Here is a 26,381-nt window from a genome sequence, read left to right on the forward strand (position 1 = left end):
AATTTGACAGTTTCATAATCCATGACTTGCAATGAAGAAACTGAGGCAGAGCCAGGTTCAGTACTTATTCTACTAGATCCTTATTTGACCACAATGCCCATACTGTTACTGAGTCACATTTCAAGTTTTATCTGTATTTTATCTATCTATTAATTTTTTGAGGCAGGGTCTCACTATATTGCCCAGTCTGGCCTCAAACTTGCCATCCTCCTGCCTCGACCTCCCAAGTAACTGGGAGTCTATATACTAGCTGATGTACCCAAATACCTGTATCTCATTGTAACTTATCAGTAAACTAACTTTGATAACACACCGAATGAAGAATGGTCTGAAAGATTTTGGTTCCATATTTAATAACTAGTATATATGTTGGATTATGATAGAAAAAGTTTGAGAGGATTGCCAATGTTAAAGTGAATTAAAGTGGAAATGAGGCCTGAAGAATCCCTGAGACAAAGACAGTTAAGACTCATAAGTGACTTTAGCTTGATTTGCAAACATAAGCAAAACTTGAGCTATTTCTTGTAAATGCATGTACTAATGAAAAATGGAAGCTAGGCTCAACCAATTAAAAGTGACCCACAAATTTATAATTATGTAAGTAGGGATTTTCCAGTGGGATAGAACAAATAAGGCACTGTATAACTGCAACCAACCAGATGTTTTCTTTGTTTTATTTCTGTGTCCATCCTATATAAACCTCCCCTTTGTGTTCTTTCAGTGAAGCTCTCAAACCACTTCTGACTTGGAATTGCACAGTTTATTAATTGTAGTTTGCTCAGATAAACTCTTTAACAACTTATTGTGCCTTGTTTGCCTTTATTTATTATCATTTTTATTTAGCTTTTAATTTTTTACAGACTGCATTTTGATTCATTGTATACAAATGGGGTACATAATTTTGTTTCTATGATTGTACACAATGCAGATTCATACCATTCGTGTAATCATACATGTACATAGGGCAATGATGTCTGTCTGTTCCACCATTTTTCATACCCCCCTCCTTCTCATTTTCTTCTACATATTCTAAAGTTCCCCCATTATTCTCTCATTCCCGACCCCCACCCCCATTATATATCATCCTCCACTTATCAGGGAAAACATTCAGCCTTTGGTTTTTTGGGCTTGGCTTATTTCACTTAGCATGATATTCTCCAATTCCATCCATTTATTTGCAAATCCATAATATTATTCTTCTTTATGGATGAATAGTATTCCATTGTGTATATATACCAGAGTTTCTTTATCCATTCGTCTGTTGAAGGGCATCTAGGTTGGTTCCACAATCTAGCTATTGTGAACTGAGCTGCCTTTTTAATTAGAGTTAATCATTGTTAAAATAGTCCAGCAGCAAACATTTAGTGCCTGTCAAGATATTTGGTCTGTCAGTTTTTCTTTTAGCATAGTCTTTCACTCTCTAACATTTATTTTTTGTTCCTACTATATAGAAAGAGTGCAAGAAGTTAAATCAACTCCTAGTCCTTGACCTAGATTATTAGTAACCTAAAATACATAACCTCTGAGGAACTATAAATTTGTAAGGAACAGAAAATGAAACCAAGATTAGTGAGATGAAGAAGCTGTTAAAGAAGAGCTCTGTATGAGAGTGAGGCAGATTAAAGAAAATAGTACATATGACTTTTCTAAGAACCAAAGAATATGAATAATTAATTAGTTTTCTCTACAGATTCAAACCTGAATACCTAAAAGTGGAGACAAATAAGGAGTCTTCTTTCTTTATGATATTTTTGTAAGGATATAATTGGGGAAATTTTGTCTGGTATCAGGGAACAAATGTTACAACTTAATTCTAATACTTTGGTCACTATTGGAAAATACTTTGTTCAAAAATACAATAATGTGTTCCTAGGTGGCAGCAAGCAATATCTTCAATAGATTTACCTAGAGGGTCAAAGAAAGAAAGCTCAGTTATAAGGATAAGGCTATATCTTCATTGTTATTAAATATCTGAAGGGTATGAAGAAATTCATCCATGCACCTTGATACTACCATTTATTTAAAGTAAAATCTTTCATTTTTCTTGTTTTGGTAAAGCAAGGATTAAAATGTGTTTTTCTTTTTTCTTTTACTTCTAGAGGAATTTCAGATTGTTCTGAATGGAAGAGGCTTCATGTTGGGCCGTCGGAACGGCAGTGTCCTCTGTACCTACACTGTGAATGAGACATATACCATGAGTAGGTCTCCAGAAGTCTCAGCATGGCTTTAACTTCTGCACAGAATGTGCACTTTGAGTGTTTCCCTCTTTTCTTCAAACTAAAGTTAGCTATGCCATAGGTTTTAATCAGAGAGGAAAGAAATGAAATCTCTATGACACTGTAGGTAATATGTTCTTTACTTAATAAATGCTGAGCCCTGTCCTAAGTAACCTTATTCAGATGATGATTAAAATAACTTACCTATAGTGAAATAGCCAGTAATGAGCAGAGATAATATCTGAACCCAGTTTTCATCACAGATAGTTGACCACATCAACTATCTGATCAAATTTCTTCTTTACCTACACATAATTTTGGACACTGCATAAAAATGTAATTATCTTGTTAACTGACTACTACTCTGTGCCTTTTAAATTTTTCTTTGGTTACTTCTTTTCTTTATCTAATTTTTCATAAATTTGTTGATTTCTTGAAGATAGATGTTTTATCTTATAGATCTTTTATATCTCCAATGCTCACCCAGCATCATTTGTCAATAATTAGCATATTAATTGGATCTCAGTTTTCCGAACATTTTGGGCCTCTAGGAAAACATTTTTCCTCATTGATGATTATATTGTCTTCCAAAAATTTATGTGGGAAGGTAGACTCTATAACTCTAAACTCTGGTAGACTGATTTTTGAAAGACTCATCTACAATTTTACTGTTAAGCTGATGGTGTTAAACTCTAATTAGTACGGTTTTGGCCACACATACACTGACTGTTCAGTAGTGTTCATTGAATTAAAGTGGTGAGGATCTCAGTATGGTAAATGCCATAATTAATTCCTCTCTTTCCTATTAATATCATGATCCTGGTAAGGCACAACAATGCCCATAACAAACTCTTCATAATAGATTCTAATAGATTCCAATAAATTGAGTAGTCATTTGTATATGAGTGATAGCTCTACCTTCTGACTGTACATTTGAGATGATTATATTATAAACTTATTTTCTGCTTAGCTACATAAGATTTAGTTTATTAAATTCTCAATCAGACAAGGTGGAGTTGAAATTGAATTTTCATCATTCACATTCTAGAAGATCCATTTGAATATGTAGCTTCTCTGAATATTTCTAGTGCAGATCATTTTCTCAAATATTATTAAAATTAAAAGAGCAATTTATGCACACAGCTTAGTAAAATATATTTACTTACTGTAAATGCAGCTATTTTGTTAAAGTGAAATAAGTTCATTTTTCATTGCACATTTATTTTTCTTTCCCCATCTTTCTGAACTCTGCTTTCGAAAAAAATGTGTTCTTAAAAACCTGATATATGAAGATTTCAGGAAAAAAGATGATTTTTTTACAGTATCTGCAATTGTGTGTGAATTGCAATTGTATTATTTTTTAGTCTAAGTAAAAATAATTCTAATTTATGATTTATCAAAACTCTATATCAATGAGACATATAATCTTTTTCCAGTTTTCAATACCTTTTCCTTCTTTCATTAGTTTTTTATGCTACTATACTTCATATTCCTCGACTAAACTCTAATTTTGAAATTCTCTTCATATTATTAAAGAAACTGTGTGAGATACAGAAAACTCTATTAATTCAATGACATTTTATCTTTTAGGTGTAAAACCAGTCAGTGTGCAGCTTAATTCTATGCTTTGTCCTGCACCTATCCTGAATAAAGCTGGAGAGTAAGTGCTTCATTAAATTTTTTAAAAAAACATTTAGCAACCAATTATTATAAAATAATGACAAGTATGCATTGGTAGTTTTATTGTATTTTTTTAATGCACAGAATGAGCATTACACAGTAACCCAAAGCTAACTACTCTTTAGTACTGCAACTATATTTCTTATTAGGTTGAAAATGCTAATGCTTATTTTATCTTGTTTCTAATAGTGACTAAAAGACTCTATAAATATTTATCTGAATGGACTTGAAAACTATTGTTAGAGTCCATAGATAATCAGAACCAATGCAATTATTTTGAATTTGAAGATATTGAATTTAACACATGGACACACATCCACCGTTACAGATGTCCAAAGTGGGATTTTGAGTGCTTATTATACTATTTAATAAATATTACAGTTAAAGAGCAATTGGAGCATAATCATTGTGGCACATCCAGGACTAAGTAATATTTGTACATTTTTATTAATTTGTGCTTTAATTTGTGTCTCATTTCTGTTAAGGTCTATATGCATGTCTTTTCAAGTACCACTTGAACGAAAAATGATAGCTGGTTTTAAGGACTATTTAGTTTGGAAAGAAGGGCTTTTATTTGAATCATCTATATACAAAAAGTTTAAGTAGTGACTTAGTATTTCTGTTTGTGAGTGCATATACTTCAGATATCTTCTGGTTCAACAACAGTGGATATAATTATTTAGGATAATGAATAGAATATAATTTTCTAGGATTAGTTTATATTGATCTTTTACTAAGAGCAGAAAATAATTATATATGGCCACAACCTAAAGTCTGGATTAATGTTCAGAGAATGATCTTGTTGTATCCCTAGCACCTTTCCTATTACCTGACACAGAGTAGAGTTACCAAGCCTTAGTTGGATGAAAGATGAATGATTCTTTTCTCAAATATTTTGGTTTACAATAAATATAAAGATCTGAAAGAGGTCATTTGATTGCTGGGGGAGGAGCCTATATCAAGTAGGAGAAAAACGGTAAGAATCCTAGTTTTGAAGGGAGGACATACCATTTAAAAGAACAGAAAACTCTCATTTTAATAATGATGAATATTCAAGAAAGGTAGCTTAATTTCTTCTCCCAAATAGTTATATATGCAATATGCTTGTTCTATCCCAGGCACTGAATTCTTTTTCTCTAGAATTTGCCTTGGGGCACAGTCTCATTTTGAATAGAGTACCATAGAGGCTGCTGATATTCCTTAATGATTTGTAGAGAGACTAAATACATGGGAGAGGTAATCTTTAAAAATCACACATAGCACAATAAATATCAGATATGAGAATTCATCATTTGTTTAGCTTTTGATATAATATTTCACCTGAGAATGTTTTGGGATGGAATCCATGTAAAAGAATTACTTTTGTCTTTTTTATGGGGAGGGGTATCAAGTGCAGGATACCACTGGGGCAAATCTTCAGATTTTATTTGTCTATGTATTGGTTATTTGAGGACATCATTTCTTGTCCTATTTAGTATATTGCAAGGTTTTTGGACCTTTTCCTTTGTCTTGAATTTTCTTCAGACACTTTCGTAGGTGATGGGCTCTTTTGAGATTGGATTAAAATCAACACAACTGAAACAGTTTAGCCTTGTAAGGTGACTGGTACTTAATATGTTTGCCTAATTAGCTTTTGGCTAAGGATTCAAACCCATTAAATAGCTAGTTAGTCTATGTTTCAAATAAACACATCTGGCCCAACAATGAATGAAGGTTTTTCCTGTGTGAGGGTGACAGATGTGGTGATGGTTCCCCCTGTTCTGTCACTTAAATAATTAACAGCACACTGGTGAAGTAACCCTAGACAGAAAGCCTCAAAGCCAGATGCATGGTCTCAGAGCTGACTTCGTGGACATGTGCCTCATCTCATTAGCCTGCTCTATCAGTTGCTTTCTCATGTTTATGTTACATCCTGAATGGCTTTTATTTTTCTTTTTTGAGAATTATTCTTTTAAAAACTTAGGGCTTGTGGATTTTGGTTACAAAGAAGGTTAACATGAAGTTGTTCACTTGGAGATGAGGACTAAGACTGTATCACAGTAGCAAAGACATACCACGGCCTGCATTCAGAAATGGATTTTGTACAGTAAACAAAAGTGAAAGATACCTGGGAATTTGCTATCCAGGAATATCATTGCTAAGCATAACTGGAATAGAGTTTTTAAGAACTTTTTTTGAGAGATTTATGCTTGCTGGATTTCTTTATTTGGTAGAGATGTTTAGGCTAAGATGAACAGATTCTTAGTATTTAAACAGGAAGAAGGTAAAGGTGGTAGTAGAGAGGTTGTTATTCTAATTCTTTCATAGGACACACTTTGCCATGTGATTAAGTAAATAGTCTTACCAAGGATAGCCTGTAGATTATTTAGGAGTTTATTTCTGCCAGTGGTGCATTTGTACCAAACCGCCTTCTTTAGGTTTGAATAGGATGACCTCTTTAAAGTTCTTTGACTCTTCCCCATGTCAGAGCCGAAGCCTCCCATTTAATGCACAGGTGTCACACTTATTTGCAATGTGGGCTTATTCCCTGACCCCCCCCCTTTTTTTTTTTGTGAGACATTAACAATAGCACAGCTGCTCTGTAATAGTTGAGATCTCAAACCTGCAATTTGGCGAGAAGAACAGAACAAATTGGGTAAATATACATAAACACATTGTGAAGAAAGAAAAACAGAACAGAATGAACCAGAGCCTTATCCTACAGCTTGTTTGATAAAGATGATTTAAGGAGGCATATGGTATAGTTAAATGTGCTTTCAAAAACATTGGCCAGAATCTTCTGGCAAATACGAAATAAATATCTAAATCAGATGAAAGTGATAGTATTAGTTCTCTTAAAAGGCAGTGTGGGAAGACACTTGACAGTGTTTTAAGTAAGAAGTGGTGGAACATCAGTGCATGTGGAAAATTCCAAGCATCTGATACCAAAGGATCACTGAGATGAACAGTGTGGCAGACTTGGGGTTAGAGCCTGACATGGTAATAGAATCTTTTCATTTTCTTCTACATTGTTAATTTTTTTCAATATGAATATAAACTACTTGGTTGAAATCAAATTGATGAATTCTATTTATCTTTCTTATTTGGCTAAATCTGTCTTTACCACAGTGTCTTTTCTTTTTTTTTTTTTTTTAAATATACTTGTTATATGTGTGTGTATATTTATCTCTGCAGTCCCTAATTCCTTTGTGTTAGCAGCAGGTGATACAACCACAACTTTATTCTTTCTTCCATTTCTTGTGAGGAATGAGACTTGATTTTTTTACAAATCATGTATACTAGGACATTAGTTATGTCTTTATTTTGAATATACACGTTAGAAACTTGGTGAAATAGGTTAACGTTGAAGACCTCTACTCCCATGATGGAACATTTATCTTATGGATCTCATAGTATATTGCTTTCTGATGAAACCTGTCAATGTGATAAGTTCACCTAATCTGCATTATATCTCCATCCTAAGATTATATACAGTTCTTGACAACAGAGGAACAACCATTAATTCTAGTACATGTAGGGGTGACCAAGAAGATATTGCCAAATATGGGAGTGTTAAATAAAATACAGCTTACAGCACTGGACAAAGATCAGATGGAGATGTGGCACATGAGCTCTCCTGAAACATTTGAAGATGTGTCATGTGAAAGATTTGATTTATTCTTTATTGCTACGAAGAATGGAGGAAGAGAGTAATAGGTGAAGGGAAGCACGTTTCAGCTCAGTGTTAAATGGAAACTATTTAGCAAGTGTTTTGGTAACTAAAAGTGTTTAAAGAGGAACAACTGTATGATGATGAAGACGATATTCCTTAGTGATTTACTGAAACCCTCTCACATATCTGCTTCTAAATTTTATATTATCAAAAAAATTTTTTTTTGTTTTTGCTTTTTGCTTACCTTCAATTTTGCACTGAAAAAAAAATGAAAAAGGGAATGCCAGCCATCTCAAGAGTGTATTTTTGGAGTAAAGCAAGGAATACACATTCAGGGAAGAAGATAGGCCATCTCCAGACAGAGAGATCACCCATAGTTTTTATTACTACTAAAACTTTTTGACATTTATGAATGAAAATCATTAAAAGTTAGGTGATTATTTCCCCATCTCTTTTGTTATTTTAGTAAAATTTGCAAAAGAATTAAAAAGGGATTATTTTCAGTGTAATAGTGAAAATATTTATAATCCAACTTTAAGTATGATTTTTCAGGACATCTTGGAATAAACATTTTTTTCTTCTGAAATCTCTGTCATCCTGACTGCAATTTTTGTTCAAGTTATATACACATATTGAGATATCTGAAAATAAATTATTTAATTCAAGAATCCTTTAACCACTTTAAAGTATACTTGGACAAAACATTAATTTACATATGTATTTATAACTAGAAGTGGAATCTTCAAACTATTTGCAAATATGAAACCTCCTTTTTCAAGTTAAAACTATTTATTATTCATAAGGCTAACTTTTTAAGAGCTCTGCAGAGTATTAAATAGTAGTACTTGATTTCAAAATATCTTAAGTCACCATAATTTTAATAACTTTTTGAGTAGTTGCCAGTTTAATTTTCAGTATGTGCAAATTGGAGTCAAATTATTTATTACTTCCAGCAAATGTCTTTCACAATTTTATTTAATTTTTTCATCCTTTTTAATGGATCATAAAATGGAAATCTTTTACTGGATATGCATAAAGTCAGAAGCAAATGAATACTTTGCAAATAGGTTACGGTGAATAGAAATGTCAACCATATTTCATGGAGGATGAAATTCCTCAGATCAAAGTAGCTCTGACATATGGCACTGAGCCATTTTGTTTTGGAGTAGTCATACATTTCTATGTATTAAATAAAAATATTGTGACTATTAGAATGTATTGAATTTTATTTACTCAATTATATATTACAAGACTATTTAATAATTCTCTTGTAGATGAATTTAGTACATAGGCAAATTTAGTACACTTGAATTTAGCTTTATCACTATTAATTGAGTACCAGTTAATATGAAAATGCACTTCAGTCATTTTGTTATGGTAAGTTGTTAAGATTTATCCATCTGCTTTGAAAAAATCTAAAGATGGAGCAAAGAATAGATTAAGATATTTTTAAGAAATATTAAACAATGTAGAACCAATTTATAGAAAGAGAAGTGGAAAGAGCTGGCAATGGCAGCCTGACCTTCCTTTACCTTCCCATATCACCTACATCATGTGCTGCTCCTCTTGTCTGGGAAAGTGTTCTCTTCCTTCACAACTTTATGTTCTCATCCTGGTTGTTTTTCTCTCAGATGTCACTTCTAATTCCTCTTTTTCTTAGAGTCTTTTAACTGTCTATTTTCATCCCAGTTGGATTCCTGACCCATAATCTCATCTTCTCAAGAACTTCTTTTTCTTCTGCATGAGCTCCAACTCTCCAGGCAAGATCTTTTCTTTACCTTCAAGTCCTGTCCAGTCGTCCACTATCCCAATATTGACTAAGTCACTTAAGACCTCCCATAGGGATCTTGAACTTGAAAGTATAAAATAAACCCATGTCCTGTTCAGACTTGCTCCTTCTCCTGCCTTCTCTATGCAAGACTTCTTATTGACTTCTAAAACATTAACTTTGAAGTCATCTTTATTCCTTCTTCCTTGCTTCCTATACCCAATAAATGTCCTTGTGTTCTCTTTATTCCAACTCTTAATGTCTCTCAGATTTTGTTTTCACATTTTGTTTTCACATTATACTCATTGCCACTATTTTAGTTCCATTCTACTTTGGTTCTTACTTGAAAAACACTCGTTTTTCTAATCTAGCATTTTTTCCTTCAGACTCATGCTTTACACTTCAAATATCAACAAGAGTGACATTGATATAACCAGTTCTGGCTATATCTCTACCAAGCTTTAAACTTCTTAAGACTAGTTCCAAATGGGTAGAGATGTCATCCTGGATGCTGACTGGTCCTCCCTCTCCTCTCCTTTCTAGCTTAAAGGCGTTGTTTTCTTACTTGCATGTTCTGTGCAACTGGCATACTGAGTGCCTTTAATTCCTTGACTATTTTATGCCTGTCTCCTTTCACCCTGTCAGGTACTTCATCAGCTTGGGTTCCTTTTTAATCTCATTTCCTAATTCTAATAATACTTCAGGGCTTGTCTTTATATGTGAACTAGCACAGAAAACCTTTGTGTCCTCATTCCAAGTCTGAGTTGATTGTGGCTCCTACATGGTCCCCTAATCCACCTGTGCTTATACCTGTTTTATTTAATATCATTCTATTGTGATAGTTTGTTTATGTTGCTTCCCTTCAGTTACATTGTAATTTGTTTTATTTATTGCAGCCCCATTACCAAGCACAGACTAGTTCATGTGATTTTTTACAAGTTGTTACTGCTATTCTGGGCAATTAAGAAATATTTGTTTAATTAAACAATAATAGAATGCGTGATTGAAGGAATTTATTGGCAAACATTCACAGACCAATTTGAAGTGTGGTTTTAGGTTTGAGGTTTAAGCATACAGCTTAACATAGCTATAATGTTATGTTTAATCAAGATAATGCTTTAGAGCAGGAAGGAAACAGCATTGAAATTTTTTTTACATGAATCTACATGACATTATTTAGTAGGCATTTTTTTTAAACAATTTAGAGCCGTCTATTCTTCTTTATTTTTATATGTCAATAGCTAGAATAGAAATTCTTCAACTAAAAAAGTGTTGATGAATACTTAATTGCCATTGTATATTCTTTTATGTTATTTATTTATTTATTTATTTTAGTTTGGATCTTAAAGTTTTTTTTGTTTAAATACCTTGATATTCTGAGTACTACATTAGATAAGTATTCAGGTGTTACAGTGATTTATAGACTGCCTGCTGTGTTCCAGGCACTGTCTTGAACTTTTAGTGCATATAATTGTATTAAATTCCCCTACCAAGAAAATCTGAAATTGATAAAATTCTTCCCATTTTATAGATTGAGGAAGCAGAGTGATGTGTGTTCAAACTCAGTGCTTCAATTTCCCCATGTGGGCTTAATCTATTCCCTTTTCAATTTTTTTTTGATACTTGGGATAAATAAAGATGAACTCTCCCCTTGCCTCCCACATATGTCTGCACTTAAATAAATACAACATTGTGTTAGTATATTGTGCTCATAATAAAGTCTCTGTAGTTGAGAGAATGGATTCCACTGTCAGAAGTATACTAAGCAGAAGTGGAAGTTATAGAGGGATAGGAATGAACAATCCTAACAGTACTGCTCAAAATTACATAAAACATGAAAGAAAACATTTCATGTGTATGTCACAGGCTTGGGACAAAGAATGCAATGATACTGGTTTTAAGTTAGAGGGTGAAGTGACTTTAGTATTCCTTGCCAGCAAAGGAGTAACACAGCTCTCAAAGGCACCATATTCATGATAGTGCCAATATCATACCAATAATTTAAAAACTGTTTTTCTAAAAAAACAACCAAATTCAAAAGAGCAGAAGTAAGTACATGTTTCATATATTTGCCACACTTCTGAAATTTTCTTTCCAGGAAAAAATATATATATTTTCTTAAATATATATTCACAAATAAATATCTTATTTTAGCAAGATATTTGTAATATGCTGTAATATGCTGTTAACCATGAAAGATTTGGGAACGCGGTAAAAAACCACAGGAGTTATACTAAGCTGATGTTGATGAGAGGAATTTAAATATGAGATCCTAAAATACATGGGAAAGATTGAGGTAGAATAGTGCGGAAGTGACTACAGAGTCAGTGAGACTCAAAATCTGGGCAAGTTACCTTTTAAGCTTCAGATTCTTTATCTAGAAGATGGAATGAATGCCGGTGTCTACCCCAGTGGGCTACTGTGAGAATTAAAGGAGAAAATGAATTCATGTCTAGCTCTTAGTAAGAAATCAATCAGAGCCTGTAATTGGTAGTGGTGGTGTTCATGGTAATGTTTTCATCATGCAACTACTACTTCCAGAAACATGAAGATTATATGTTTTCAAAGAAGTCTGCATGTCTGGAACAGTCATCAAGTAGATTTCAATATCTGTGGAGTTTTAACTCCATTTTATTTGATACCAGCCACTTTAGCCCTAACTGAGATTTGGGGACAACAGTTATTTTGGTTGACTATAAGGTTTCATCAGCATGCATTTCCACTATAAGAATAAACACATTTACTTCAAAATTATATCATGTGTTCTTATTCCATTTGGTAAGCATAGAAATTTATAAATGCTTCCCTCCTTATAGAATTGATTTGTTTCTGTTAAATTCTAAGTGTCAACAACCTCAGTCAATATCTACTGATCCCTTAAAATGTAATCCATAAGATTACCTGCAACAAGTATAGACTATTATGAATCAAATAATCTTTCCCCCAAATAAAACCATGTTTACCATGTCATAAGATTCCTGGTACATTTTAAGTAAGGGGATTAGGAAATAGGGAAGATTATTTTTGGATTCAGTTAGGCTTAGTCATTAAAACAAAACAAAACAAAGCATTTGGTTTTGCAGAAGAAGCAGTTTTCTTTGTTTAATAGGCCTCTTGGCATTCTATGTTGGAGTAGTTCAAAAACTCAGTTAATTTGACGTCAACACTCAAAATTCTCATTCTTTTCTGAATTTAGCTAAACTCCCTTTTTAAACAAAATGTTCTTAAGTGAATATGTTACAAGAAATATTTTGTAATAGGAGTATTTCCGAATCTTGAAAAAGAAATTAACTTCAACTTCGCCAGCAATATCTTTCCCTGTGGCTCTCTTATTGTATGAATTCAAACTAAATATCACACTGGGAGAAGAAACACATTAAGGACTTTCATCATTACATCAAGCCGCACTGGTATGAAAGAGAGAACTCACAGTTAGAACTGTGACTTTATTACTTGCAGCAAGGTAATTAGAATTTCTGGGCCTCCTGTACCTCATCTGTGAAGGTGTGCAAGTACCACTTACTTCAAAGGCTATTTATTGTAAGGGTTAAATGAGATAATCCCCATCAAATGCCAGCAAGGGCTAAATGACTCTTCTCATCTCTTTTCTCCGGTAATTTTATTGAAACACCTGCCAGCAACTTGAGGTTGCTTCTGTTTTATCCTGTCTATAAGTAGTACTTGGCATTGAAAGGCATAGAGAAGAAAACTAAAACTCTACTATATATTACAATAGCAAATTCTATATTACTACAACAGAATTCTACTAAATCAGAGTAATTAAGGCAAAATTTTTTTTTTTGGCTGTTAATTCTTAGAATTTAGAATGTTTTATGAGAATTAGAATTTGAAGTATTAAAAAGTATAGTAGTACATAGAAACTATACTAAGTTGTCATGTACTACTACTCTCTGCTTTAATGAATGGATAGCTTTGATTTATTGAATAATGATTATTGAATGATGATATACCTCACAATTAATTTGGAATAGAGCTGTTTTCTTACATATAAAAAAAAAAGTTGTTTTTCCCTTCAGTACCTCTCCATAGCTATTTAAAATCCATAGCTATTTAAAAAAGACCTTAATTTCCAGCTAACTCATCCCAACTAATGAATTACTAGAATATGAGTTAAAGAAATTTTAATTTTTATTTGTTTTATAATTTGAAATCATAGTTTCAAAATGAAAGTTGCATTTTAGCTCTGATTTTTTTTAGCCAGGGACCCAAATTATTCTCTTTTTTCTTCCTTGTCAGGATATTTTAGTACCCTGGGACCATCTACAACAAATGTCTAGAAACATGGCTTTTTCTCTATTTTTTCTTCACTTTTTTCCTTTTATTTTCACTTGTTCTGTTTTCATCCTTAAATGGTATATTACTTCTGATTTTATATTTCTAAACAGTGATCTTGTGAAGATGGTAGTATCTATAGAGACAGAGAAAAATAAAAAGGATCTAATAATTTTTCCCTTTTAAGACTTTTGTGAGCTTGAAATAATTTCAGCATTTCTTTGAATTAGACAATTTCTAAATGTTGCTATTTATATTACTAGCTTTAAAGGAACAATTATATCACTTATGGAATTTGCCTCTGTTTAATGTGTAAGGACTAGAATTACGGAAGTAAAAACATAGAATAATCGATCAAAAGCTGTGATCCTTACTTTTTAAGTGTACTCTGGCCAGTTTTAAATTACATAAGGAAATAAAATTTTTCAGCAATTCTCCAGTTTCTAATTTATTTTTAACTATTGTTTCATTTTTCTTTTAGGACTCTCGATGTTTCAGTGAGCTTTAATGGAGGAAAATCTATCATCTCAAGCACACTCATAGTCACAGCCACAGAATGTGTAAGTGAACAGCTAGTTGTTTTTTAAAAATAATCCTATCCAGAAATAATTTATGGAACCTCAGCATTGTCTCACACTACCATAAAGAAGGCACAGACAACTACTTTGGAGACCATGGTATTTACAAAAAATTTACTGTAATTGTTTTGTCTTTCTGTTTGACTCCCTTTTAAAGGAATTTTAAGAGAGCATACACTTGGTTTTTTAAAATTGTTTTTTGATTCACTGTACACAAATGGGGTACAACTTTCATTTCTCTGGTTGTACACAAAGCAGAGTCACACCATTTGTGTAACCATACATGTACATAGAGTAATGATGTTTGTCTCATTCTGTTTCCTTACCCCACTCCCTCCCCACCCCTTATTCCCTCTACACAATCCATCCTTCCTCCATTCTTCCCTTATCCCCTCCCTCTCTACACTTAGTTTTGATATTTATAAAGTTCAAAAGTCATTTAAAATCAAGATAATGTAAGAGAATAAAAAATAAAGCATTTTTTCTTAGAAAAGTAAAAATGGAATTGACAGTTTTTCTGTTTGAAGATTAGACTTTAGTAGCTAAGATGTTTGTCATATTTTAAAATTCTTAGTGCACTTACTGGGTGACTTCATTTTTATATCCATCTTAAATGTTGGTGGTTCTAATATTATAGCTTGATAATATCTTAGTTTGAGACTAAGATTGAGATTATGGATTCATATTACCTAAAATGCAGTATTTTAAAATGCAAACATAGTAGTTAAATTTGTACATGCATTTATAGAAAAATTTGATATTATATTGTTGAATATGAAAATAGGAAACACTAAATTGGACTGACTCGCTGGCTATTATTTTTAAGAGTATTTTTTCTGTGTAAAAAAATATAAATCAAACCAAAGGTCAAATGTTCTTTCTGATGTATGGATGCTAACCCACAGCAAAAGAGAGTGGGGAGGGGAAGAATAGAAGTTCATTGGATCAGACAAAGGGGAATGAAGGAAAGGGAGGGGGTATGGGAATAGGAAAGACAGAAGAATGAATTGGACATAACTTTTCTTTGCTCATATAGGAATACATGACCAGTGCAGCTTTACATTATGTACAACCATAAAAATGGGATCCTAATTGGAATGGGTTGTACTCCATGTGTATATAGTATGTCAGAATACACCTAAAGTCGAGTACATCTAACAACAACAAAATACATATAAATCAAAGAAAAAAATGAAAAATTTCTGCCCTCAGAATGACCAGAATCCCAAATTTAAAAGTTTCTTACATCTCATGGTTTTGTGGCCTTATATTTTTATATAGTAATCCAGGAGATACCCTTTCCCTAGGAACACAGTAAAACAATTGAATGCTATCTGTATAGAGATGGTTGTGTTTCTCATTGTAAGACAGTGTTTCTGGAAGAGAGAGCATGTAGTTGGAAACTCAGGCCACTTTGGAACTCCTTGGATGACTTTATTGACACTTCTTTTCTATTTTGAAAATAACAGATTTTTTAAAAGTTGTTTTTTTCTTCATCTGTAATGTCTTGCAATTTGTAGATTTTGTGGATGTTGCAATTTGTAGGTTTTCTGACTTCTCAGGATGTGGTTGGTTGAGGTTACAAATATTTGTTCTGTGTAGTTTCAGTGCTTAGCTTAGAAAAATGGCATTCTTTCTCTATCCTTCTGTTTTTTTGTTTTTTTTTTTTTAAATCCTTCTTATTCTGTACCTCTAGCTGTCTATTTTCACTTTTCTTCCCTGCAGGCAGGAAAAAAGGTCTATGCTTCTGCTTTATAACCCTTACTAGTTCCATGTGCAGGGATACTGAGGCCGAATGACTCATTTGGAATTTATTGGTTGATAATAAGAAAGTTTTATCCAGGTTTTGTTAGATCTCAGGAGGGTATTGTGACTTGAGTGGTTTAAAAGTAAGGTTATTTCAGAAAAAAGGACACTTGGTTGTGTCAGAGAAGGGGAGAGAGTGAAGGGGCAAGTTGTAATATTAAATAAGGGGTCAAGGTGATTTTCACTGAGAAGGTGAGATGTGAGCCAGGACTTGAGAAAGGTAAGGGAGTAAGCCTCAAAGACCATCTGATGGAAGAATGTTCCACACAGACAGACAGAGCATCTAGAACCAAGTCTGATGTTGGACAGTATCTGGCAAGTTTAAAGACGAGCTAGGTGATCAGTGTGCTGGAGTGGAGGTGGTAGGAAGAGAGTAGGAAACTCAGGATGAGGAGGAGAGACGGTGGGAGGGTGCAAAGCATGTGGGGAAATGAGTCATTATAAGGAGTTGAACTTTCTCCAGGGAAACAGGGAAGTATGATTTAAAAGGATTTGAATTAACATTTTAAAAGGATCACTCTGGCTGCTGTGTGGAAATGGCCTTTACTGGTGGGGGCAAAATGGAAACATTGAGCTCAATTCTGTGGCTGCTTTAGTAATCCAAGAACTGGGAGGAGAGATGGATGGCCCCATTGGGGTGACAGCAGTGGAGGTGGGGAGAAGTAGTTGAACTTGAATGTATTTAAAAGGTGGAGTCCTTGGAATGCCTACACAGGTTAGATGTGGGGTGTGAAAGCAAGAAAGACATTAAGAATAACACTAAGCTTTTTTTTTTGCTTGCAGTCAGAAGGATGAATTGCCATCAGATAGAGGCAGTTTCTGGAAGATGAGGGGGTTTCATTTTGGTACTGTTGAGTGACAGATATGTATAAGACAGCTAGGTGGAAATGGGAGAGAGGTCCCTGAATGTACGACGATGCTCTAGAGAGGGGTCCAGATTGGAGTTACAATCTTGGGAGTTATCGACAGTGGACGCAATGAAATAGGCAACAATATACCACATGAAGTTTATTGGGGGAAGCAAGTGACTTTTAGGAGGTTAAAGCAGGAAAAGGAAGAGTACCAGAGAAAAATTTTAGTTTTATGGAGGAAGCAAGACAAACTGGATCTTAAAGGGAAAGGATATACGTAAGGAGAGAGGGCAGGAAGCATGTTACAGAGAAAGAACAAACCGGGTGTGTTTTGAAGAATTGAGAACAGAAATATTTGGTCCGAGTGGAAATAAGTGGAGGGAAAAATTGCAAATAGGAAATTTAGACCAGATTATCAGTAACCTAAAATACCACACAGAGTTTGGACAGCATTCTACAAGCCTGTAGTACCCAAACTTTACTCTTCAGAAATGTCAATGCTGAAATTTAAAAAAAAAAAAAATTCCTTAAAGCTGGATTTACTCAATGTGAAAGAATTATTTATTCTAAAATTTTTCTTCATCCAATTTTAAAATATCCTTTGATTCAGGTTTTTTTTTAATTTATTTTTATTGTACATAAATGGGATACATACTATTTCTCTGCTTGTAAATGAAGTAAAGGCATACCATTTGTGTAGTCATACTTTTACATAGGATAATAGTGTTTGATTCATTCTGTTATTTTTTCCTTCCCCCCCAGTTCCTCAGTTCCTCTTTCCTTCATTCTTACCTCCTTCCCACCCCACACTGTGTGTCATCATCCACTGATCAGGGAGATCATTTATCCTTTGGATTTTTGAGATTGGCTTATCTCACTTAGCATGATATTCTCCAATTTCATCCATTTGCCTGCAAATACCATAATTTTATTATTCTTTATGACTGAGTAATATTCCATTGTATATATATACCACATTTTCTTTATCCATTCATTTGAAGGATATCTAGGTTGTTTCCACAATCTGGCTATTGTGAATTGAGCCGCTATGAACACTGTTGTGGCTGCATCTCTGTAGTATGCTGATTTTAAGTCCTTTGGGTATAGGCCAAGGAGTGGGATAGTTGGGTCAAATGGTGGTTCCATTCCAAGTTTTCTAAGGAATCTCCACACTGCTTTCCAGAGTGGCTGTACAAATTTGCAGCCCCACCAGCAATGTATGAGTGTACCTTTCTCCCCACATCCTCGCCAACACCTGTTGTTGCTTGTGTTCTTGATAATCACCATTCTAATTGGGGTGAGATGGAATCTTAGGGTGGTTTTGATTTGCATTTCTCTTATTACTAGAGATGTTGAACATTTTTCCATATGTCTGTTGATTGCTTGTAGATTTTCTTCTGAGAAGTGTCTGTTAATTTCCTTAGCCCATTTGTTGACTGGGTTATTTGTATTCTTGGTATAGAGTTTTTTTGAGTTCTTTATAGATTCTGGAGATTAGTGCTCTATCTGAAGTATGATTGGCAAAGATTTTCTCCCACTCTGTAGGCTCTTCTTCACATTACTAATAGTTTCCTTTGCTGAGATAAAGCTTTTTAGTTTGAATCTATCACAGTTATTGATTCTTGCTTTTATTTTTTGTGCTATGGGAGTCCTGTTGAGGAAGTCTGATCCTAAGCCAATATGTTGAATATTTGGACCTACTTTTTCCTTCTATAATCTGCAGGGTCTCTGGTCTGATTCCGAAGTCCTTAATCCATTTTGAGTTGAGTTTTGTGCACGGTGAGGGATAGGGATTTAGTTTCATTCTGCTGCATATGGATTTCCAATTTTCACATGATTATTTCAATAGATGCAGAAAAAGCATTTGATAAAATACAGCATCCCTTCTTGCTCAAAACACTAGAAAAAATAGGGATAGTAGGAACATTCCTTAACATTGTAAAGGTCATCTACGCTAAGCCCATGGCTAGTATCATTCAAAATGGTGAAAAACTGAAAGCATTCCCCCTAAAAACTGGAACAAGGCAGGGATGCCCCCTTTCACCACTGCTATTCAACATTGTCCTTGAAACTCTAGCCAGAGCAATTAGACAGACCAAAAAAATTAAAGGGATACGAATAGGAAAAGAAGAACTCAAACTATCCCTATTTGCTGATGACATGATTATATACTTAAAGGAACGAGGAAATTCCACCAGAAAACTTTTAGATCTCATAAGTGAATTCAGTAAAGTAGCAGGATATAAGATTAATGCTCATAAATCTAATGGATTTTTATACATAAGTGATGAATATTTGGAAAGAGAAATTAGGAAAACAACTCCATTCACAATAGCTTCGAAAATAAAAATACTTGGGAATCAATCTAACAAAAGAGGTGAAAGACCTCTACAATGAGAACTACAGAACACTAAGAAAGAAATTAAAGAAAACCTTAGAAAATGGAAAGATCTTCCATGTTCTTGGATAGGCAGAATTAATATTTTCAAAATGGCCATACTACCAAAAGTGCTATGCAGATTCAATGCAATTCCAATTAAAATCCCAATGACGTACCTTACAGAAATAGAGCAAGCAATTATGAAATTCATCTGGGAGAATAAGAAACCCAGAATAGCTAAAGCAATCCTTAGCAGGAAGAGTAAAGCAGGGGGTATTGCAATACCAGAACTTCAACTACACTACAAAGCAATAGTAACAAAATGGCATGGTATTGGTACCAAAATAGACAGGTAGATCAATGGTACAGAATAGAGGACATGGACACAAACCCAAATAAATAAAATTTTCTCATACTAGACAAAGGTGCCAAAAATATGCAATGGAGAAAAGATAGCCTCTTCAACAATTGATTCAGGTTTTATAACCATAGTAATTTATCAATCTCAACCTTCCTTTCTTCTTTCCTTCCCTTCTTTCTACCTCCTTTCCTCTCTTTCTTCATTCTATCCTCTCCTCCTTGTCCCCAGATTCCTCTTCCTCTCTCTCCTTGTGTATTTGGCAGAATTCTTAACTAGTAAGCCTCTTTAAGAAGCTCCATTTTAAAAAAAATTAAAGGTTTTACTGGCTTGAGAAGTCATAAAGTCTGTCTGACTTTAGTAGATAATAGTGTCTTTTAAAAAGATTTCAGACATGAATGTGATGGCAACATTCTATTTTGGGAAAATTCCATTAGTAGTGGCCTGTAAGAAAATTAGAATGGAAAGAAAACAAGGCACAGGAAAAAAAAATGCTTTTAGGAGACAACTGCTGGAATTTAGACATAAAACTTTGGGTTCTGAGTTATGGTGGTAGAAACAGTACTAGAAATAATAGTGGAAGTTGTATTAATGAAGAAATATATATTATAAAATGTCTTACTGGCTTGGAAAAGGAATGACTGATTCTAAAATATTGAATCTCATGGTATGTAAGAATGATCTACCTTTGGAAACATCTAAAAAAAAGTGATCTTGAGATGAAGAGAATTTTTATTGTGTATACGCTGGATTAGTAAGGTTGGCAATATCCAATGGGTAACTGTAGATACAACTCAATTCTCAGAGAGGCATCAGGACTGGAGATCAACATGTAGGTTTTAGTGTTTTGGGGGAAAGGAAAAGGAAGATAGATGGGAGAAATTAGAATTAATGAAATTTTGAAATAGGAGGGATATGTAGTGTCAAAGATAAATTGTACTGGACAAAAGGAAGCAGGCAAGGGAGATATTATTCCAGAAGAGGGAAGAGAAATTAAATGGAACTTTGCTGAAGCCAAGGACTGGAGAATTTTTAATAGGTCTGATGGGGGAAATTGTGGGCAACCTCTGGGCTAATTAGTTTTACTTAAAGAACAAGTAAGTTTTCTGCTACCTTCCTGACAGGAGATAGTGCCGGAATGTAGAGCAAGGTGCCTACTGGTGTTACAGACTCCTACCCTTCTGCCTCCACTGAGGTGGGCTCCATCTTCCTTGATGACTTTTCAAAGGAGTGGCTCCCAGGTCATAAGAAAGACATCCCTATACCGTCTAAAACTGGCAAGATGCCTGTTTTTTTTTTTTTTTTTTTTTTTTTTTTCGGTACTGGAAATTTATCCCAGGGGCACTTTACCACTGAGCTCCATCCCGCAGCCTTTTTTACTTTTTAATTTTGAAACAGGGTCTCACTAAGTTGCTGAGGGCTGCTCTAAGTTGCTGAATCTGACCTTGAACTTGAAATTCTCCCATCTCAGTCTCCTGAGTCACTGGCATTACAGGTGTGCACCACTGTGCCTGCCTTTCAAGAGGCTTTTTAGGAGATTCATAAGCATTTCAAACTTGCAGATACAAGTTTTCTAAAGTAAGGTTCTTTTGGAAAAGGCAGGTCCCAAGTCCACAGTCAGGAATAAATCTGATCAGATTAAAGTTTAAAAATCAATCAGGCTGAGGCGACAGGTAAGTTCATCTTGGTTGGTAGAATAAATGAAGAAATGAGAGAGAAGGAACAACTCAAGACATGGAAAAACCAGAACATGTACCAAATAGAAAAGACAAGGAAGACAGAATCTTAACTTGAAGAGAAGGCAGAAGTAGGTTTCTGGGTGAGGTAACTGAGACCAGGACTGAGAAAAGGTTTGAGGGGTCACCAGCGACCTCCCTCCCTCAACCTCACTTAAGGGTCTAATGTCTGCCTTCTGTGTGATTTTTATTTTTACAGTGATGATTTAAGGATAATAAAATATTGTAATTCACTTTATCATATTGACATTAGTTATAGAAACTTTTTTTCCATTATATTTAACCATATTTTATATTCACCTCAAATACCTGTGGTATGTGGCAGTAATATTACCATTTCATAGATGGAAAGTGAGACCTGAGCTGATGCAGTGAACCTGCTGATGTTTGCATTAAATCTCTAGTCACAATAGAAGAGATAGTGGGTAATATTATGATAAATACTGTGCAAAGTTCAGACTTTGAGGCATATTCAGATACAGTGATTGGGTGAAATGCAGTTAGCAATATTGCTTCTCACGAGGATGATGCTTTTGATTTTTGCAGGTATTCAAAAACCAAACAAAATAAAACACCCTTAGTCTAGTAATTGATTAGTTCTTGTGAAAATCCCACAAATAAAAAGACCCTTTATATGCTCCTGGAGCATCTGTGGTGCAGTCCTGTTAATGGGCAAGCAGGGCTCTGATCTCCATTTTTTTCACTCCCAACCTTGCTCATCAACTGCTCCTTGTCTTAGCTTCTTCTTACACGTGATTCTTACACAGGGCAGGTGCCTCAAAATTATTTGCTAAATGAGTGAATGAAATTTTCTGCATGTGTAGTTTAAAAGTAGGGAAACTAAGGTTTACGTTTAAGAGATTGAAGATGGGAGTCTGAGGAGAGTTTGTTTCTAAACAATCCTTTCCTGTCGTCTCTTTTCAGTCTGCCTCTTTTTTTTTTTTTTCTTGGTACCAGGGTTTGAACCCAGGGGTGCTTAACCACTAAGCCACATTCTCAGCCCTTTTTATATTTTATTTTTGAGACAAGGTCTTGTTAAGTTGCTGAGGCTGGCTTTGAACTTGTGATCCATATGCCTCAGTCTCCCAAGACACTGTGATTACAGGCATGCCACCTTGCCTGGCTCTTCTCAGTCTTTTAAATGTATCTCTGCCTTAAAAAATACAGTGAAAATGTCTTTTTTCCTTCTTGGATCTATTGCTCTTTTATGACCCTTTTGGACTAATAATATCAAGAACCTGTTCTCTGGGCACAGATTGGGTATTGGACACTGTGCTAAGCACTAGTGTACATGTGCTAAGCACTTTCTGTCTTCATTTAATACTCACAATCCAAGAGGAGGTTGTTACTAGTATGCTAATTTTACAGATGAGAAAACTGAGGAACAGAGAGCAGAGAGTCACTCCGATCCTTAGTGCACATTTACAAACACACTAGCAGGTACTCCCATTAGGTGGACCATCCCCTCCGAGGGGTGCATGGCTTCATAACCATAGCCTCTGGGCTAATTTTAGCTCTTACTGTTCCTGGGAGAAGGTTTGCTCAGAGATAGGAAGTTCTGAAAGGTTATATTTTTTTGCCCAGTTTCACAATCTAGTAAATGCTAGAACTGAAAATCGAACCCAAATCTGTTTTTTCCCCCTTGAACAAACACTTGCACAATCTGCCATTTTTTTTTTTATCAGCTTCACAATTGGTTTATCTAGCACAGGGTCAGCAAACTTTTCCTATAAAAGGTCAGATAGTAAATACTGCAGGGTGTCTGGTCTCTGTCACAACCAACTCAACTCTACCATTAGTGTACAAAAGCATTCGTAGACATTTTGCAAACAAATAGCTGTGGCTATGTTCAATAAAGCTGTGTACACCAAAATTTGAATTTCATGTGGCATATACTTCTTTTGATTTTTTTCAGCTACGTAATAATGCAAAAAAAATTCTTAGCTGGAAGAGGTCTTATAAAATAGATGAACTTGATTTAGCCCTTGAGCTAAATCAAGAATCCAGTAAATAACTTCATCACCTGTTCCATAACTCGTTGTTCTTTCCCTAACTCTAAGTTCCTAGTAACAAAATTGTAGACACCAATTTCCCCTCTTCTATGCCTGTTTTATTCTAATGGGGTTACTATGACTAAATTATTTTCTAGATTGATCACGCATAACTTATGTAATTTTGAAACTTCTAGTGAGTCCTCATTTCTGTCATTACTTTGCAAATACAGTGGTGGCCCCAATTTGTTTTTATACTTCTGTAATTCTCTTAGGAGAATTTCAGTTTTTGATTGTATATTAATGAAAAAAAAAGAAAGAAAAAAGGAAATCCGATGCAGATAAAGTTAAAAAAACAATGTGTTTGGGTAACTAGAAAATTGGTTTCTTCTGTCCTAACATCAAGTTTGAGGTTCTGCTTTGTCCCTGTAGAATACTTAGAGGATTTTGACTGGCATCTAGGTGCTGAGTCTCAGGCTGCATTCTGCAGCTAACTTTTGTACCCAAGTCTTCATAGACATCTGAAAATGCTACTTGTTCAGAACTCCTTTTTGGAAGAATTAACACAACAAATGATCCATTGGAGGTTCATCTAATAAATGACTTTTAATTTAACAATGGCCAGTTCTCTCTGTAATAACCACAGCTTTTCAGCGGTTTATTTTTGACTTCTTTTCTTCAACCGCCTCTGGTGTCACCCAGTTCCCTCTAACTCCATGCTCCAGACAGAGTGGTCTTCCTCTAATCTTACAAGAGCCACTAATTCTGCCCGCATTCCTCCCTGTCCCTTCACATGTCCTCAAGAGATCCTCTCAGAGTCTTACACTAGGTTAGTTTCCATTTTTACAGGTTCTCACACTGCTCACACTTTTGTTTGAAGTTTCTTTCTCTCCAGTGGGCTTCATGAGTATTTTCCCTGGTACCTGTTTAGCTTGCTGGTATGTAGTGAAGGCTCATCAAATATTTTTGAATGAATGAAAAATATTTTTAACTTCCTGTCACATATATTTGTTCCATTTAGTTTAAGGAAATGACATTCTTGCACTGACTGTTTATTAGGATTTATTTTTTGAACTGTGTTCTATCAAAAGAAACACATGCTATGTAAAAGTGAGAAGTTTCTAGTTTCTTCCCATGACACAGATCTGGATGTAATTTTATCTAGCTCCTTAGTCTGGCTTCATCTGGCTTCTTAGTCTACAGTTTGTAGTATGGTAGCTGAACACAGGCCTAAAGTTGACGTGCTTGGCCTTTCCTTAATTTGTTTATGAAATTTTGTGAACAATGAAATTATTTCCCTTTGATGTCTAACATATTCTTTGCTCTGATAATGCCTCTGGCAATCAAAACAAAGGAAATGGGAAAGCCCAAATTGTATCCAGTTAACTAAGCTAATGTCTGGGATGGGTGCAATCAGAAGGCATATCTCAAGACATATATGACAAGGTTAGATATCATTAAATTATGGGCTTCCTCTTGCTTTATTTTCCATCATATTCAACTTAAATATAATAAAGATCAGTTCTGTAGGTCTTGAATGTGCATATTTTAATTTTAAATTTTTTGAGATAAGGCTATAGTATCAGCAAAGGTGATAATATTGTCATAATATGTATTTGCATCTGGAGGCACATAGTGTTTTGTCAATCCTACTAATAAAGGCATTTTATTTTGAGGGAAAATCAAGAATTTTAAGTATCTCTCAGGGTCATCCCAGCTATTTAATATTTCAACTAGTGGCACAATTTTCTATCTCGTTCATGACACCTGTATAGAAAAAATGAGCTAACCACTAAATTTTAGCGGATTCATTGCCTCTAGTTGCGGGTCCTTATTTATGAAAACAAAAGTGCAAATTCTAAGAAAGGGGAAACCAGATGTTCACAACTTTTTTGAAAGTCATGCAGCACAGCCAAATAGCTGTTTCTATGAGTGCTGTGCCTGGGTCCTCAGGCGGGAAAGGGCTAGTGGGGAATGCTTCCTTCCTTCTGCACATGAACAATCAGGGATTGAAGTCATCTTCATAAGACCTGGTATTTGAAGATGAGGTCTAGAATTTACAAATTTATCCCATAGTATATCACAGTTTTCCCTTGTTTCTAGGGCATTCGTTTCCTGTTATATTCCTGTTTGCCTAGATTTTAAATTTTAATACAATTAAGCCTGTGGAGAATCACTTGATTTGTTGATGAATATTTAGAATTCTGTTGAAGAATGCACTGTGGATATTTTCCTAAGTAACCAGATATATATTCTGGATTGTTTTCTTTGGTCTTAAGACCAGAACACTTAGATATTTCCCTGAAATTTTTATAAAAATATTTCTCTTTTTCTCTCCTTTTCTTTTTGTTCACCCCCAGATCCTTTTTCCTAAAACAAAACAAAACAAAACAAAACAACAAAACCAACAAAAAAACCCTGAAAGCCAAAACCAAACTAAAGCAAAACAGTATTACTGGCAATTCCACAGAGTAGTAAAGAGACACTGTTCTTCCCTTGTAAACTGTCTCTATCTTGAAAGTTGCACTCATAAAGTAAAAGCATTTACACTCTTTTTGGCATCTATGCAGTTTGGAATCTTATTTCTTTGGGGTTCCTTCCCTCAGTTAATAGTCATTAAATGCCAGGCCTGGAGTATACAATAGCACGTTGATTAGATATAGCCTGTGATTTTCTAGCATACAATGAATCTTGGCAGAAAAAAGAAATGAAAAAATAGTCATAAATCTTAATAATTATATCATAAAAAGTGCTGAAGATTAAAATATTGATAAATATGAACTGTACAATTAGAAGGGGCACTTTCTATCCAGAGGGTTGAAGGAAGACCTCCCAAAGAAGTAACATTCCCTGGACACTGTAGGATGAATAGGTAGTTGTTAGCATGAAAGAATTAGATGCAGAGTCTAAAGCAGGTGCCTTGAGGTCAGAGGAACTTGGCAGTCAGGAAGTGAAAGAATACTAGTGTGGTTCTTATGCAGACAGGACTTGAACCGTGATCAGAGATTATCTGATCTGCGTTGATATGTATCAACCATTTGCCCGCAAGAGCTGCTGCTGTTCACTTGAAAT

The 26,381-nt window shown here is 34.5% G+C and overlaps 1 protein-coding gene across 1 annotated transcript in view; it reads left to right on the forward strand.

Annotated features, from left to right (window-relative positions):
* Antxr2 (ANTXR cell adhesion molecule 2) overlaps positions 1-26,381 on the forward strand; it is a 139,758-nt gene that overhangs the window by 39,091 nt on the left and 74,286 nt on the right. Inside the window, exons 9-11 of the mRNA XM_047566694.1 lie at positions 2,100-2,198; positions 3,807-3,876; positions 14,091-14,169. Coding sequence (XP_047422650.1) covers positions 2,100-2,198; positions 3,807-3,876; positions 14,091-14,169 — 248 coding nt within the window. The remainder of the gene's footprint in view (positions 1-2,099; positions 2,199-3,806; positions 3,877-14,090; positions 14,170-26,381) is intronic.

This window comes from Sciurus carolinensis, chromosome 10, assembly GCF_902686445.1.
Source record: "Sciurus carolinensis chromosome 10, mSciCar1.2, whole genome shotgun sequence".
In the NCBI taxonomy this organism is placed as follows: Eukaryota; Metazoa; Chordata; class Mammalia; order Rodentia; family Sciuridae; genus Sciurus; species Sciurus carolinensis.